At 45.6% G+C, this 18,624-nt stretch overlaps 1 protein-coding gene across 1 annotated transcript in view; it reads right to left on the bottom strand.

Annotated features, from left to right (window-relative positions):
- Window positions 1-18,624, bottom strand: part of LOC309560444 (class I histocompatibility antigen, F10 alpha chain-like) — a gene marked incomplete at both ends in the record, with an annotated part of 55,338 nt that overhangs the window by 14,168 nt on the left and 22,546 nt on the right. Inside the window, 4 exons of the mRNA XM_082264077.1 lie at window positions 5,984-6,259; window positions 7,377-7,652; window positions 11,853-12,116; window positions 16,965-17,081. Of these exons, the coding sequence (XP_082120203.1) occupies window positions 5,984-6,259; window positions 7,377-7,652; window positions 11,853-12,116; window positions 16,965-17,081 (933 nt within the window). The remainder of the gene's footprint in view (window positions 1-5,983; window positions 6,260-7,376; window positions 7,653-11,852; window positions 12,117-16,964; window positions 17,082-18,624) is intronic.

The raw sequence follows: 18,624 nt of genomic DNA, 5'->3' as shown, positions 1-18,624 counted from the left end.
TTTGACCAGCAGGCAAATATCGCTACCTCAGTTGATGAACCTTAAAAAAAAAATACTGTCCCAGCCTTCCACACAGTGGTGGGATTCAAAAATTTTAGTAACCAGTTCCGACTTTGTCTGCAATGTCGCAGTCACGCAAAAAATCCCAGATCGCCGCCATTGCTTAAACAAAAATGACATTAAACGTTCCCCTAGTTGCAGACGTGATAACTTTTGTGCAAACCAATCAAAATACGTTTATTCCATTTTTTTTTTTTACCACAAATATGTAGCAGAATACATATATATTGCAGTGAGGTAGGTGAACCAGGTGTATACATATAGGAGGGGTGTAGGGAGGCAAGTGTCTTAGGTGTGTGTATAGAGAGAGAGGAGGGGTGCAGTGAGGTAGGTACTCTAGGTATATATACTGTATATGATGCAGAAGGATGACAGCATCGCTCTCAGGGTTGATGACATCACCGGATGAAGTCACACACATCTGGATGCTCCCACACATGACGTCATGGACACACACTCCCAGGCTCTGCGCATCTCTCCTCCCAGGGACGTCCTGTCACACACAGACATCTTGTCCATCAAACTGGGTACACACGGTAGGTAACTCGGTCTCACCTATAGCCCCAGGCCCCCGCTGTCACGCAGCTCCTCCCTCCCCGGGGCTCGACACCACAGAGCGGCGGAGAAATCAGATACACGGCATGTCTCCGCCTGCTTCTGACATGCAATAGAGACGACCAATGACGTGGCTGAGTTCAACAGATTGATTATTACATCCGCCTATGAAAAGCCAAACCAGTGACAGCGGAACGGAGCAATGAACGCCGCAAGTGCAACCAATCAGGGATCAGACAGGGAATCCTGGGCCAATTGGCGATGCGCATAATGACAGGTGGGCCGGATTTTACGAGGGTGGTATTTGCATTGGGGCTTCTGGAGGAGCTCTGGGTACTCTCTCAGCATGCACACTCCCTCGCCTCCTGTCCGCGCAGCAGAGAGAGAGAGCGCCGCGGCCACAGGCAGAGAGCCAGCAGAGTCGGAACCGGGATAACGGTTCGGTGAACTTGCAAAGTTTTAGTAACAGGTTCTGTGGAACCGGTGCGAACCGGCTGAATCCCACCACTGCTTCCACATGCTCAGCGTCAAAATGCTAACTTGGCCAAATTGCTAGCACTACAACTGCTGCATTTTCATCTGGTAGATCCTGCCCCCTTTCCTGAATTTTATGAATGTGCTGTACCACAGTGGCAGGTTCCAAAAAGAAATTTCTTTGCACGTAAGGTCATTCCAGCTCTGTACCATCATGTGGAAAGCAATGTTTTGGCCTCGTTGGATAGAGCGGTCAGCAGAAAGGTTTACATTAACCTGCTGATAAAGGATGCATGCACTGTCCTGTCACCATTTAAAGAGGTCACAAGGATGGTGAGCCACGACAATGCATGCATCAGTGACACTGTCCCTCTAGTCTTCCTGCTGGAGCACACGCTTCATGGAATCATGGACAGGGCATTTGAGGAAGAACAGCGGGAGGAAAAGGAGGGCTTCCTTTCTTCACAAGGCCCCCTTTATACAGATAACACTCCTGCGGGGCCATAAAACACACAGAAGGAAGAGGAGGAGGAGGAGGAGGAGGATAGTGGCAGCATGGATGTAGAGCAGTCTTTAAGGGATGATTTTCATTCCCCAGAAACCCCAGGAGTTGTATATGACTGGGGAGAGGTTGCTCCTGACAATGTCATCCTTAGTGACCCAGAGGACTCAGAATCTCATGCTCCTCAAACTTACGCTGCATGGGCTCCCTGATGCTGCAAAGCCTGCGAAAGGACCAGAGGATTCGTGGTATCAAGGAGAGGGATCATTACTGGTTGGCAACCCTTCCTAATCCATGTTACAAGGGTAAAGTTGCAGAGCTCATCCTGCCTTCGCAGAGCGAGCAGAGGATGAAACATCTTAAGGACGCCTTGAAGAAAAACTTGTGTAACATCTATCCAGACACTGGGAGGTTACCATTTCCTGGACAATGTGTTTCTGAGGCTTCATTCGGTCAAAGGAGAAGCGGTGGAGAAGGCAGCCGGCTAACCGATGCCTTTAAAAAATTCTTTAGTCTTCAGCGCCCAGGGCTGTTAGGTTTAAGCAACCAACATCTGCAGCATATGGTGCAGGACTATCTAGGGCAGTGGTTCTTAACCTGGGTTCGATCGAACCCCAGGGGTTCGGTGAGTCAGTCTCATGGGTTCGGCGGAGGACTCATATGATTCTTGATGACATGCACACCCTCCGCTAGTACCACTTCGCTGTCAGGAACTATTTCTCCAATTTTGGGCGTGTCCTTCAGCTCCCGCTCCGCGCCGTCATCATGGAAACACACAACATCCTCACAGTACAGAGCCCGGACCTGGCGGAGTGATTCACATGTCATGTGACACTGACACACTGTTAATCAGTGCACTGATGGCGAGGACAAGGACAGACTGAGCGGAGTGAGAGCGGGGACTCGGAGACTAGAGGGGTGAGAGGTCCAACTCCTAGGCCTAGGAGGAGGCTTAGTGAGTGGTGGCTCACTCAAGTGACTCACTGAGTGAGTCTGACACCAGTCTGGCACCAGACCCAGGCCAGAGCAGACCGCCCACAGGCCACGCACTACTAGGCCAGCGCAGCAGCCAGACCAGAATCAGGAGGACTAAGGTAGGTAGATGTGGTGGTGTGGTGTTCTCTGCAAAGAAGTGTTTTACTAAAAAGGTGCCCACCCACTGTGTATAACAGTTATAGTGAGTGAGTGTGCAGTATTGGTATGGCATTTTTTTTTTTTTTTTTAAGTTAGGAGAGCCTTCTTTTTTTTTTTTTGGTTAGTTGGTTGGTAATGCAAATGGTCAGTGCTCAGTATTAATGCAAATTGTCAGCGGTCAGTGTTAATACAAATGGTCAGCGGTCAGTGTTAATGCAAATGGTCAGCGGTCATCAGCGGTCAGTGTTAATGCAAATGGTTTTGTTCTTTAATGGTTTTGTTCCTTTTGTGCACCTATTTATAAATATATACCGTCCTAAATATATACCTATGTTTTGAATTTGAAAAAATCATGTTTTATTTTTCCAATTAAGAAGGGTTCGGTGAATGCGCATATGAAACTGGTGGGGTTCAGTACCTCCAACAAGGTTAAGAACCACTGATCTAGGGTCAATAGCAGACTTGGAGACCTTTCCAACTGAGCATCCACTGGGTTACTGGGTCTTGAGGATGGACCACTGGCTAGAACTTGTTCAATATGCAATTGAGCTACTGGCCTGTCCTGCTTCCAGCGTGCTATCCGAACGGACATTCAGTGCTGCTGGAGGTTTTGTGATGGATTAAAGAGTGCGTCTGTCCACAGACTCCGTTCATCGGCTGACATTTATCAAAATGAATTAGTCCTGGATCAACAGCAGCTTTTAAGCCCCTGATGCAGCTGATTGATTTTTTCTAGGGATCTGGGATCCCTTAAAGACTGTCTATGCTGCCTATCCTATTTCTTAATCTTGATTATGCTAGCTTCCAACAATTTTTGGTTTACGGCACCACCAACACCCAAGGCCCAATTTTTCTGCACCTGTAACACAGGTGCATGTCATTTCAATTGTTGTTCCTAATATATAACAGTAGGGCCCATTCCTGCCCCCAGCAAGAGTAACTGTGAGGGGTTACAGTGTTCAGGCACCCCTGACACCCAAGGCCCAATTTTTCTGCACCTGTATGACAAGTGCATGTAATTTCAATTATTGTTTCTAACTTTTAACAACAGGTCCTGTTCCTGTGCCCAGAAAGAGTAACTGTGAGGGGTTACAGTGTTCAGGCACCACCAACACCCAAGGCCCAATTTTTCTGCACCTGTATGGCAAGTGCTTGTAATTTCAATTTTTGTACCTCATTTTTAACAGCAGGGCCTGTTCCTGCGCCCAGCAAGAGTAACTGTTAGGGTTTACAATGTTCAGGCACTACTAAGGATGGGTGAATGGTTTGGGCCGAGCAGAAGATTGACCTAAACATCACCCATTCAGGTATTCGCCTAACAACTGAACTTTCTTGGCACTTAGCGATATGTTCGCCCGCCGAGCACACAGTCAAAATGTCACAAACAGGCATCAGGCTCGAAGACCAGTTGCTATAGCAGTGGAAGCCCACACATGAACCAGAGATGGGAACACAGGCAGGTCAACCTGGCAGATGACGCAGGCTCACCTGAGGTGCGGAATCTAAGTACTAACCGGTATTCACCACAGCTCCTGATGGTGGAGATGGACTTTGCTGTGTGTTAGCACCAGGTTGCGGTCCTCAGGATCGCCCCACCAGGAGATGAGCAAGCCAGGGTCCAGTAGCAGATATAGCAGATAGGGATCAAGCAGAAGGAGCAAGCCGGTAACGAATGGTAGTGAAGATATGGACGGCAGCAGGAGAGACAAGCGAGATATTTGCTGGTGAAGGCATGATATTCTGGCAACCAGGAACTGCAGAGACAAGGCTTAAATCAGGAAGTTCATATGGTATGGATTTTGAGGGGGACCCTACACTGTTTTTTTTTTTTTACATTTTGGTATGGGGTTCCCCTTAAAATCCATACCAGACCCTGACTGTGAAGGGGCACATCTCCGATGCAAAGAAAATATTGCAGAAGCACTGACATTTGCAAATTACATATTTTTCCCAGCTTTATTTTACACCACACAGACCTCTCCAAGGGTCTGGTATGTATTTTGAGTACCTTTGGAGGGGTCTGTGTTTTTTTAGAAGCTGGCAATGATTGTCACATGTCAGCAATGTAAACTGTATAATTTTTTTTCTTTGTAAATGTCACTTTGCTGTAGCACATTCTACATCAAGCATATGCAAGAATTGCATAGTGTCCCCCCAAAATATATACCAGATGCTTTGAGTCTGGTGACAAATTTAAGGGGGACTCCACAATAAAAAATGTGTGAAGGTCCCCTAAATAACCATAACAGGCCCTTAATCTGAGCATGCAGCCTGGCTAGCCAGGAAGGGGGGGAATGAGTAATATCTAGAACTATGCCAGGCCACATGCTTATAAAATAGGGGATGCCACAAGGCAAAGCCCTCCATGTTGATGAGCACAAGGGCCTCTTCCCCAAAATCCTGGCCAGTGGCTGCAGGGGTAAGCTAGTGATTTTGGTGCTATTCCTTCCCCTTTGCTTAAGTGGCAGGGAATCCTGGTAACATCAGTTGTTCCTACGGACGTTACCGATGCAAGCACTCATGGCTTCCTTAGGAACCAGTGACAACAGAAGGCTGTCATATATAGAATTGGTAGAAAAACAGAGGGCCAAACAGGCAAAAGTTTGGGCTTTCAACAGTTACTCTTTTGCATCATTAAGCCAACTTTCTGTAAGCCCAGGCTGTCATAGACAGTCCAAACATAAAAATTCTCCTGTGCTTGAGTGGTATGTAACAAAGGATAAATAATATTAGACAGTCTTTGTTGGCTTCACTTGTGGTCTTGCCGTCCCCTCAGGACCAAGAGTATCCAAAAACACTAAAAGACAACGAGAGGGGAGCACTGACCTAGTGGCACTTTTAGCTCTGAGGAAGAGGGTTCTCCCTTGAAACGCGTCAGCCTAACCAGATTAGTGTGGACACCAGCACATTATCCAGCACTATAGGAGTGCCTTGGCTATTTTGGAGACGATTAGTCCGATCGTGTTTATATGTGTGCTATCTACAATTGTTTGTGAGTGTAATGTATGTCGTTTTTGGATTTTAAATAAACCATTTTAGTGGTAATGCACTAGGTCTGTGCGCCCCTCTTTTGTTGTTGTCTTGTCATGGACAGTCCCCCTGGGGATGCATTATCATGCTGCCCTGGGTTCACAGTGTGCTTAAAAAGTATAGAACAGTTGAAGTTGGGCATTAACAATATACAGTATTTGCAGGATGTGCCTGACACATTGGACAAGCTCAAAACATCTTTTGACTTCTCAACTCATATTTACTTACCCCATTTTACAGTGAGAGTCTCCTCCAGGCTGCTGTGGTCCACATCACAGTAAAAAAGATCTCCCACCGTGGTTGGCACTTTCACACTGATTCTGATCTGATAGGTGCCATCAGGATGGGGGAGAATTGGAGTCATTTCATCTGAAGGAACACGGTCCTCTCCATTCCTCATCCACTTCACATCCACAGGTCGGGGGTGAAACCCGTACACCAGGCACTGAAGTCTGGTAAAACCATCCGACTGACGATGACCCCACACCTTCACCTCTGGACGCACTAAGAAAAACAATTAAAATATATACATTGTACTTCTACTCATTCACCAAAAAAAAGTGACAAAAATAAATAAAGACAGGAGGCAGTTTTAGACAATTCCTTTATTAAAAAAACATCCCCCAATATAGATCTATCATCCATCACGATGCCCCCACACCGCCGGACTCGAAAAAAGAAACAATCTACCTACAATTAAGGCTGACCGTCGAATGTCTGCTCTGCCATGTGACAGTTCTTAAATAGGCCCTTTGTGACGTCACTGATCCAGCATGCACAAGTCGGTGACGTCACCAGATGGCCCTGCCCCTTACCTATTTAAGAACGGTCACATGGCTGAGTAGGCATTCGGCAGTTAGCCTTCATCGAGGGGGGAGCGATTTTTTTCTTTTTTCGGGTCCAGCGGTGCGGCACCAGAACGGGCAATGTTCAAGCCACACTTAGGCTTGGCCCGAACTGTTCGCCCATTCTTATTCATCAGCAAGGGATGAACACCTCCTTAATCTGACCAGCAGGTGATGTCATCAGGTTGCCCTGCACTTTACCTATTTAAGAACTGTCACATGGCGGAGTAGGCATTCGGCAGTTAGCCTTCGTTGAGGGGGAAGCGTTTTTTTTTCTTTTTTCGGGTCCGGCGTTGCAGGACCCGAATGGGCAATGTTCAGGTCACACTTATGCTCAGCCCAAAGCGTTTGCCCATCCCCATTCTTCAGCAAGGGATGAACACCTCCCTGATCTGACCAGCAAGGGAGTGACACATGCAAGCAGTTTGGTGGGACATCTGCCTTAAGCCGGCCATAGATAATTCGAACCATATATGGGCAGGTCGAATGTATCCACGTTGAACGATCAATTAACTGGGGTACAACCAGCCTGTCTGATTTTACATGTGGTTATTGCTAGCGGCTATTTTAGGCTGTGTGGGAGGGATTCCCCAATCAACACAGACTATGGTTGCAGGAAAGAAATTCCCCCTGTCTATGGTTAGCTTTATTCTCCCTGCTCTAAAGTGAACTTACCTTCCATTAACCACCTCTTTTGCAGAATGTTTTTCTGCTATGATGTGACAGGTGCATATTAAGGACAGGTATACTTTGTTCTGTGTGTAGCACCACCTCACCTTTCTTGTTCAGCTCTGGTTCACCCAAGCTTATGTATTTTTCCAGAGCATTAGTGCAGTGCTGTGTAAGATAGCCTTTCACACTCTTGGCAATTATTGGGTCGCTGTTCCATCTATCAGCACTTATCTGTGCTTCGTACATAGCCGGTTGCCACAACAATGACTTTTCATCTAGGTACAAGAAGTCTCTGCCATTCAGGGCATACTGATAAAGGCCTCTGACACTTCCATCTTTGTTTCTTTTACAACCATACATAAGCTGGAGAGTGAGGAAAACTGTAAAGAGCAAAGTACATGCAATTAAAAAGAACCGTCTTCACCACGTCTAGATGCCTAAAAGCATTGAGTTGTTGTCATGTGATTGGCTGATTAGCAATTTGTGTTACCAAGCAATTGAACAGGTGTACCCAATAAAGTGACCAATACGTTTATATGCGATCAGGTATCTTTTATACCCCAAAGAGGCTTTGTTATGATACTTAATAATACATTTCTACAGTATACGAGTTATTTTCAAGCTGAGAAAATTTGAGGTTGGCTACCAAGGATAAAAGCATGCCACAATATACACTCTCTTTTGCTGGTTGTATTTACAGTGCCTTGAAAAAGTATTCATACTCCTTGAAATTTTCCACATTTTATAATGTTACAACCAAAAACATTAATTTATTTTATTGGGATTTTTTGTGATAGACCAACATAAAGTGGCACATAATTGTGGCGTGCATTTGTATTCAACCCCATTTACTCGCAGCCCCCCTGCTCCAATCCAATGCTCTCTGTGCACTGAGGCAGGTGGCGACAGTCAGTGTAGGAGCTCCATGCAATAGGCAGCTCCCCTCATCACAGGGCTCCGCCTCCGCCCACATGACATCATCAGTCGACTCCTCCAGGCATGAATGTACTGCAGCAACGGAAGGTCTGGCTGGCCTCTCAGGCACCAGAAGCATTCTCTCCCTGTCATCCCCCTCTCTCCTTGTAACCCCCCCTTTCCCTGTCACCCCCCCTCTCCCTGTCACCCCCCCTCTCCCTGTCACCCCCTCTCTCCCTGTCACCTCCCCTCTCTCCCTGTCATCCCCCTCACTCGCTGTCATCCCCCTCTCTCTCCCCATCACACCCCTCTCTCTCCCCGTCACACCCCTCTCTCTCCCCGTCACACCCCTCTCTCTCCCCGTCACCCACTCTCTCTCCCCGTCACCCACTCTCTCTCCCCGTCACCCACTCTCTCTCCCTGTCACCCCCCTCTCTCTCCCTGTCACCCCCCTCTCTCTCCCTGTCACCCCCCTCTCTCCCTGTCACCCCCCCTCTCTCCCTGTCACCCCCCTCTCTCCCTGTCACCCCCCTCTCTTCCTGTCACCCCCCCTCTCTCCCTGTCACCCCCCTCTCTCCCTATCACCCCCCTCTCTCTCCCTGTCATCCTTCCTGTCACCCCCCTCTCTCTCCCTGTCACCCCCATCTCTTCCTGTCACCCTCCCTGTCACCCCCTCTCTCCCTGTCACCCTCTCTGTCACCCCCCTCTCTCCCTGTCACCCTCCCTCTCACCCCCCTCTCTCCCTGTCACCCCCCCTCTCTCCCTGTCACCCCCCACTCTCCCTGTCACCCCCTCTCTTCCCGTCACCCCCCTCTCTCCCTTTCACCTTCCCTGTCACCCCCCTCTCTCTCTGTCACCCTCCCTCTCACCCCCTCTCTCCCTGTCACCCTCCCTGTCGCCCCCCTCTCTCCCTGTCACCTCCCTGTCACCCCCCTCTCTCTCCCTCTCCCTGCCAACCCCTCTCTCCCTGTCACCCCCCTCTCACTCCCTGTCCTCCCTCTCTCTCCCTGTCACCCCCTCTCTCTCCCTGTCACCCCCTCTCTCTCCCTGTCACCCCCTCTCTCTCCCTGTCACCCCCTTCTTTCTCTCTCTCTGTCACCCCCTTCTTTCTCTCTCTCTGTCACCCCCTTCTCTCGCTCTGTCACCCCCTTCTCTCGCTCTGTCACCCCCTTCTCTCGCTCTGTCACCCCCTCTCTCGGACAACCCCCCCCCCCGTCTCTCTCTGTTTAAACCCCCTCTCTCCTGCTGGAGACCCTAGGTACGCCTCTGAAGACAAATAGGCAAAAATTTCACTCTCTAGATGTGCAAAGCTGGTAGAGACATCCCCAAAAAGACTTGCAGCTGTAATTGCAGCGAAAGTTGGTTCTACAAAGTATTGACTCTGGGGGGCTGAATACAAAATGTACACCACACTTTTCACATGTATTTGTAAAAAAAATGTGAAGACTATTTATAATTTTCCTTCTACTTCACATTTATGTGCCACTTTGTGTTGGTCTATCACATAAAATCCCAATAAAATACATTTCTATTTTTGGTTGTAACATGACAAAATGTGGAAACTTTCAAGGGGTATGAATACTTTTGGCACGGTATGCTATATGACAGGCATCACTAAAATGGCGGACCACGGGTCGGATCCAGACCAAGTCACTGTCTCATCCAGACCTGCGGTCGCGCCATTTAGGAGCCGCTTCTGTTACCCAGCCTCAGCAGGTGTAATTCTCCGCATGTCGGGAGGCACAAATATTCCAAGCGAGGGAGGTACAGCTCTGCATTGGGGGCGGCTAATAGGCTGAGTGCTGGTATTAAGCTGACTTTGGGAAGCACGGCTCTGCATTGGGGGCAGTTAATAGGCTGAGTGCTGGTATTAAGCTGACTTTGGGAGGCACGGCTCTGCATTGGACGGGAGCGATTGCTGCTGGCTGCTTTTCATATTAACCAGCAAGTGATTGGTAGTTAGGACCGCCCTGCATCCTAACCACCAATTACTTGCTGGTTAATATGAAAAGCAGCAAGCAGCTCTTGCTCCCGTCCAATGCAGATCTGTGCAAAGGGGGCAGTGCTGTAGGGGAGTGAAGAGGGCAGATCACAATACTGTGGGTGGAGGGATTTGTGATGTGAGGGGGCAGTGCTGGGGGGGATGATGTGAAGGGGGCAGCGCTGTGTGTGTGGGTTAATGTAACGGGGGCCGATGATATGTAGGGAGCCAGTGATGTGAAGAGGGGCAGTGCTGTAGGGAGGAGGGGTGATGTGAAGGGTTTGGGGCAGGTGATATGAAGGGGGGCAATGCTGTGGGGTGGTGATGTGGAGGGGGGTTGGGGCAGGGGATGTGAAGGAGAGCAGTGCTGTGGAGGAAGGGGGGTGATGTAAAGAGGGGCAGTGCTGTGGAAGGGGGGGGGGGTGATGTGGAAGGGGGTTGGGGCAGGTGATGTGAAGGACAGTGCTGTGGGGGACAAATGATGTGAAGGGGGCAGAACACACTACTGTTTAGGGGGGGTTGTGATGTGAGGGGGGTGATGTAAAGAGGGCAGTGCTGTGGGGGAGGAGGGGCAGAGGACAGTACTGTAGGGGGAGGGGGTGATGATTTAAAAGGGGGAGTGAGAACTGCTTTGAATAAATAGGTTGTGTTATGTACATGATATATACATTGAAGGGAAAACTGTCATGTGAAGTGGGGACTGTAATGTGTAAAGGACTGAGGACACTGATGTAAGAACGGGATTGTGATACAAGGGGGGCTGTGATGTACAGGAGTCTTCGCACAAACGTGCAATTCGGATCTCTGCTGGAAGAAAATTTAACTAATGGAACCTCCGCAAAATCAAATTCAATACCCCTGCTATATATGACAATGATTTGAGAGTCAAAAATATTTTTATTAAAATATTAAGGCAATACAAACAGATGTACTATACACAACGACAAAAAACAAGAAAACAAGAAAACGTGAAAAAGAGTCATAGGGTGAAGTGCAGACCCAGCTGATGGCTATCGCCCATAGCCAGCCTGCACAGTCACCATAAATGGAACAATACGATTATAAATTTTAAGTCTAGAGGTTGAAAATAAGGTCAAGCAATTGAAAAATATAAAGTGAGGTACCAACCAGAAGAGAGATCCTGGTAAGCAATATAAACAGTAAAAGTAGGATTGTATAACTCATCTCAAGGTAGGGAGAAATTTGCAATCGGTTTAAGGTACGCTAATAGCATCAACCAAATCTCATGACATAAACAGAAGAAAGAGAAGGAAAAAAGGAAGGAAAATGAGAAGCAGCCCAAGGAGGCCGAAGAAAAGGGAAAGGGGGAAAATGGAAAAAGGGACAGAAAGAAAAGATAAAGGGAAGGGAGTAGGAGAATAGGGAGTCTGGGACCAATTACATAAGAAATACACAGTAAGTTACGAGTGAACAATTATTTTTTAAAATGGTTATATTTTAACATAATGTAACAATAAAAATGAATTTTTGTAGGATTTAGTGGTTCTTTATTGCCATCTAAAAAGTCCCACTCATCTAATAAATGGATGCGAGTCTTGACAGAGAGGAAGAGAAGACTTCTGAAGGTTTTCTCACTATAAACTATAACATCTCAAACAATAATCCAAAAAATTGTGTAACTTTTGTAGTGAATAAGCTACACAAAGCAGTATACAATACTCACCAGAAGAATCATTGAGCCTATGTTTCAGTATACGGAGGTTGTCGTTGAAGACTTTCTCCCAGCCTTGGCGATAAGTTGTTTCCCTGTCCCAATAACTTTCATCCTTGTTCTTTTCCATCCAGGAAGCCACAGGGACATCACACTTTCTATCATGGTCATATTTGTCTATCTGCTGATCATTCACGAAGCCCACAGCTTCAAATTTGAAAGGACATTTGTCTTGCTGAAATACTCCAGTGTGGTAATACATCAGACTCTGGGTTTCTTAGAAAGAGAAGAGAGGCATGTTATACTGCAAGACAGCAGAGGAAACTTGATGAAAAGTGATTTCTGATTAGTTGTTCTAAGTCAGCCTTTCTCAACCAGTGTGCCGCGGCACACTGGTGTGCCGCCAGAGGTTCTGAGGTGTGCCACAGGATCATGGGAGAGAAGGGCTATCAGATGAGCCCTATCTCCTGATCCCCTGCCAAACTCTTCATTAGCACTAATAGACAGCTCCGTCAGCCTCAAAAGTGAAAGTAAAGGGGGGGGGGAGGGGGAGTGTGCTGTGCTCTCTGCTTCCCCCTACAGTGGCAAGAATTTATGGCATCCCTAAAGAGCAGAGCATTTGTCTGCCAGGAACAAGCGCGATTGTGCGCATGTTCCACGACACACAGTAACATGACTCAAGCCTTAGACAGGGGTGCCTCAAGACTGAAAATACTTTTCAAGGGTGCCCCAACTGGAAAAAGGTTGAGAAACACTGTTCTGCATGTTACATCTCATCAATGATGTCTGAAATGTCTTACTGAATAAAACTTAGAGAATGGGGCTAATTTACTAAAGGCAAATAGACGGTGCACTCTGCAAGTGCAGTTACGCCAGAGCTTAGTAAATGAGGGGGAAGCTCTGCTGATTTCCTTCATCCAATCATGTGTGTAGCTGCCCCCTAGGGAGCTGCTGAGATTGGATTCCCCTGGGTTACCCATAGCAACAGTCCGTAGAAACGTATGCTTGGCTCAGACAATGATCAGTCCAGGGGATTTGGTTTTTGTGTTTTATTCTGAACTAGGATGGGAGAAGGGATGAGTGGGATACTCCAACTATGAACTATGCACAAATCTTCAGGACAACTGACTGTAGTGTGTGTGGCAAGGCCACTGCTTCACCTTGCCACTGAAGTGAAGTAGAAGATAGGTTCCTGAATTGATTCCTCTTCAGGGTCCTTACCTGGCACCCCCTTTCTCACTTCCAGTGCATGCTAGCCCCTTGTCCACTGACTCTTCACTGGAGTGGTCCCCTTCCTGGGCAGATCCCTGGCAAGCTTCCCGTACTCACGGACACTGTTTTTGCCTGGGTTGCTCTGCCTCCAACTCCACTTGTCAGTATCCTGGACCTCCTGGCTCAGCATCACACACTTGGTCCACTAGGCCGACTGCCTGTGACCACCTTTCACACTGATAGGAGGAGAGACAGCCGTCACCCTCCTCCTAGGACCTGGCTTCCCCCCCAAAGACACCCTGTCACATGTGCCCTTGGCTTTTATGACGTATCCCAGGATGCACCGCTGCTTGTGCCAACCCACTGGGACAGCCACAAAAGCCTGTGTGTCACTGGCTGGGTTTCCTCCACTGTCCAACAGGCTTCCCTATTGGATACAGTGCAGATGAATCACAGATTGACACATGCAACAGGCCTAACTACTGATCAGGCTCCCCTGATAAGTAGATGGAGCAAACTATCGTTTACCTAGCACCCATCTAGGAAGGTGTTATACGTGCAAGGAAAATTGTTTTTTTTTAATTTATTTATTATTTTCTTTGCATGCGATTGGGTATTCTTTGCAAAGAGAAGCCTCAGTTTATTTACTAAGCTCTGAAGCATCTGCACTTGCAAAGTGCACAGTCTATTTGCCTTTGGGATTGTTTCACACTAATGTGTTTTTTCATGTTTTTTGCAGAAACGCAGGACATTATTTTTTAACATAGGTTCCTATAGAAGACGTTCCCAACTTCCCATCAATATATTTTTGTGCCTCTGTTTTTGGAAAGGGTCAGGGACTTTTTTAAATGCAAAACACAGCCTTTTGTTTTGTTTTTTGTTTTAATTGACTTTAATAGAGACGCAGCAGAAAAGCACTAGTAGTGCACTTTTAGCCTGTTTTTGACGTGTTTTGCATTATTTACTCTGCCCAACAACAAATTTTACCAAATAAAAAGAAAAAAGAATAAAAAAAAAACAAAAAAAAAACGCAAAATGCATCAAAACGCGTGTCCGAAAACGGGGAAAGCACAGCAAAAAGCACTGCTAAAACACTCAAAAGCAACATGCATAGATGTGAATCGAGCCTTAGTAAGGGCTAGTTCACTCTAGAAATGATACTGTAGGACTGTGTTGGGCGGCTATTCCAGCGCAATCCCTCCGTATAGACAAGGCAAAATGCTTTGTCTCCTATTTGCCCTGCTCACACCACTGCGCTGCCATGGTTTGTGGGTGGTGTGACTAAAAAAAATATTGCATCCAGTACTTTTTCCAGCACAGTGCGAGGCAATTTAACGTCATGTGAGATTTGTGTAAAAAAGTTTGTTAAAAAAAAAACAAAAAAAAACTGTGTGTGATGAGATGTCATGAAAAGCTTCAATCATAGGGTCCCTGGGGCCCATACAGTGTAATTGAACTCTTTATTAATGAGTCTGGAACTGGATGCAAGCAACCTATGCTACTGAATGGGGAAGCAGGGGCTGTATGTAGATTATTTGAAAGCTGCACTAGGGTAGGTGCATGGCCCAAAATGCATACAGTGTGCATTTGGGCCCTTGACCTACCCCTGAACATGCGTCAGATTAGGACCTGTAGCTGTGTCCATATAGCTTCTGCATTCAAATTCAGTGACATAGGCTCCAGACTGCTCCAGTCACATAAACCTACAGCTCATTAATGCTGTATAGGACACAGTGCCTGTGTGAATAAGACCTAAAAGCTGACTTAGTTATCTGGATAACAGTAATGTCAACTGGCCTCAAAGGCAGACATTTACATGTACTTTTATGTAGTTTACTTCTTGAGCTTGATTTGCTTCATTGAATACCAACCAGAACTCACAAAGTCAATGCCTGGCCCAAACCCTTCAACACATTGTGTATAATGTGCAGAGTTGTATAAAGTACTCAAAACCCATACTTGAGTAAAAGTACAAGTGCTCGATCAAAAAGTGACTTGAGTAGAAGTGGAAGTGCTCGATCAAAAAGTGACTTGAGTAGAAGTACTAAAGTATTCAACATTTTTTGTACTTAAGTATTGCAAATAGTTTTTTTAAAAATTTTGCTACTCAAGTACTGAAAGTAAATGTACAAGTACTGTGTTATGTAGTTATTAAAGAAAGAAGTCAAAAGTTTGAACATCATATTGTTTTTTATTATTTCAAATGCAGCTTTTATTTATACATACAGTAGTATTTATTTTCGTATGCGCTGATAATACACATGTTTTTAGCTTCATGAAACCTGCCATCTACTGTTCTGGCAGTGGTCATTTTTATAATAGTAACGAGTAACTATGCAGCACAAAAAAAAAATATCGGAGTAGAAGTATTGAAATCATTGAAAAAATGTAGTGAAGTAAAAGTGGAAGTAGGAGAAAAAAATTCTACTCTAGGAAAGTACAGATACCGCCTTTCGGTACTTAACCGGTTGCCGACCGCCGCACGACTATATACTGCGGCGGTCAGCCCCGGCCAGGCAGAGTGACGTAGGGGTACGTCACTCGCCTGTCACTGACTTGTGAGCCAATTGCGGGCGGGCGCGCGCCCACCCCGGCTCGTTCACTGACAAGTCAGTGCGTGTGACCGGCGAACCCGATCGTCCGCCGGTCACTCACGATCGCTCCGGTGAAGGGAGAAAGGCGGACGGCTTATGTAAACAAACCGTCTGCCATTCTCCCTGGTGTAAAAATGAAGATCAGACGGTTCTACTATGTAGGACCGTTGATCTCTGTTTTTACACCAATAGCCATGTCCCTTTACAGTTAGAAACACGCCCCTAGGACACACTTAACCCCTCCCTCTCCAATACAGTTAACCCCTTCCCTGCCAGTGTAATTTTTGCAGTAACAGTGCATATGTATAGCACTGATTACTGCAGTAATGTCACTGGTAACCCCGAAAGTGTCAAAAATGTCAGTCAAGGGTCCGATCTGTCTGCTGCAATGTCGCAGTACCGCAAAAAAAAAAAAAAAAATCGCAGATCGCCGCTATTACGCGTTAAAAAAAAAACACCAAAAATGACAAAAATCTTTCACTTTGTTAGTAAACGCGATAACTTTTGCGCAAACCAATCAAAATACGCTTTTTGCGATTTTTTTTTTAACCAAACATATGTAGCATAAAACAAATTTGCCGAAAATGTTAAAAAATTTAGATTTTTACATTTTTTTTGGGGAATTTCATATAAAAAAATGTGAAAAATATTGTTATTTTTGCAAAATTGACGCTATTTTTTTGTTTATAGCGCATGATCAAAAAAATCGCACAGGTGATCAAATACCACCAAAAGAAAGCTCTGTTTGTGGGAAAAAAGGACATCAAATTAGTTTAGGTACAGCGTCGCACGACCGCGCAATTGTCCGTTAAAGTCACGCAGTAAAAAAAAAAAAATCGCAAAAAAAACCCTGGTCTTTTAGCAGCCAAATCCTCCGGGGCTTAAGTGGTTAAATACAGTAGTGAAGTAATTCTACTTAGTTACTATACATCTCTGATAATGTGACCCCAAGTTCTTTGCAGGAAAAGAGCAATGGGTGAGAATTTGGGGAAATGCTGTCCACCAGGTACCATTTCCTTGAAAAAAAGGCATTTGTATTTTTTGGGGAGTTTTAAAATTCATAGCTTTCTAAATACTGAAAGGTAAAGATGGTTTCTATAGTCCACGAAAAAAACCCCCCATCACAGTACGGTCATTAATGCTAGTGGAATACAGCCAAATAAAAATAGCCATGATTAGGCCCTAATGCATGTGTTTGAGCTCTGGGGTGCACACCCTAATGCAATAGGCTGCACACACCTATACATGCAGGTCTGCCTGTTGAATACCATCCAACATGTGTGTGGTTTCAGCTCTGAGAATGAATCTAGGTACTCACCAGAGATGACAGTCTGAAACAATGATGTTAATATTACTTTAAGCATTAAAGAAGAGGAAAGATAGGCAGCAGGAAGTAGATCTCTTAAGGATGTATCTGATTTTTTGAGTATACCATCTGTAATTAAACCAAAAAAAAAATATACATCAATGCATGCCTGCATATACTGTCTGGGGCCCCTCCTCCCCATGATAGCCTTCTGATAGTAGCTCCAAAATTGACATGTATAAAAACAAGATTGTACTGTTACCGTACCCCCTGTTGCTCCCCGAGTTGCCTAGGTGAAGATGTCATGGTATATAGGCAAGTTTTGGTCTGATGTATATCTGTTGATCTGACCGAGGTGCCATTTCCTCAGGCTGGCAGAAGACCATTGAGCACTAATTTGTCCCCTGCTATGGGCTCCAGGCAGCTATCTTGAGGGAACGCATATCTTATTGAATGCTGAAGGCCAGTGAGGTTTGGGCACACATTTCAACACAAAAGTCCTTCAATACGAGATTCTGCCTCATTCAGTGGGTCCACAGTGTGGGAGTAAGATATGGACAGAGCACCCGCTGTATAGGTAGTGAGTAGGAATAGTAATAGGGAGTGGTACATGTTGGAGCGAAAGAACACATTTTCCATTACAAGGTGTCTCCTCTGCCAGGTTCTCAGAACCGTTTCCCAGTGGCAGCCAGATATCTGCAGGGATTTTTGGGGATTGCAATTTGGCATGGTAACACCACAACCCCCTCCAAGGGAAATGCTCCTGTGGCATCCTGCAATCTTAAAGTGGATCTATACTATACTAGATTTGTATACTCTTTACTGTTTCTTTATATTGCATAGGTCTGATCCACCTGATACCCCCTAGGGAAGGTTATCTTTTTTTGGAAACGCATTGGGAGGAATTGATGGTTAGCTACAACTTCATATGTTTAACCACTTAAGCCCCAGCCCTATTTCTGACACTTTTTGTTTACAAGTTAAAACCAGTATTTTTTCCTAGAAAACTACTTAGAACCCCCAAACATAATATATATTTTTTTAGCAAAGACTCTGGAGAATAAAATGTCGGTCATTGCAATATTTTTTGTCACGCGGTATTTGCGCAGCGGTCTTTAAAACGCCATTTTTTTGGAAAAATTTAGAAAAATCACATTTCATTGCATTTAAAAAAAATACTAAACAGTAAAGTTAGGCAATTTTTTTTATATATTGTGAAAGATGATGTCACGCCGAGTAAATAGATACCCAACATGTTACGGTTTAAAATTGCGCCCCCCCGTGGGATGGCGACAAACTATGGTCAATAGAGATCTCAATAGGCGACGCTTTAAATTTTTTTAATGGTTACCAGTTTAGAGTTAGAGTGTAGCTCTTTCTTTTTAATTATTGCCCACGCTCTGGCGATCGCGGCGATACCTCACATGTGTGGTTTGAACAGCGATTTAATTCGCGGCTCGACTTCCATATACGTTTTTTTTGTGCGCGAGCTAACGGTGACGGGGGCGGCTAAAATTTTTTTTTTCCTATTTATTTATTTATTTTTTTAAACTTTATTACAGGTTTTTTAAAAAAAAAAAAAAAACCTGATCACTTTTATTGCTGTCACAAGCAATGTAAACATCCCTCGTGACACCAATAAATAGTGACAGGTACACTTTATGGAGGGATT

The sequence above is a fragment of the Pelophylax lessonae genome, assembly GCF_965119305.1.
Source record: "Pelophylax lessonae genome assembly, chromosome: 7".
NCBI classification, from domain to species: Eukaryota; Metazoa; Chordata; class Amphibia; order Anura; family Ranidae; genus Pelophylax; species Pelophylax lessonae.
The sequence above is the reverse complement of the archived record's forward strand: the minus strand, read 5'-3'. Positions and strand labels throughout refer to the sequence as shown.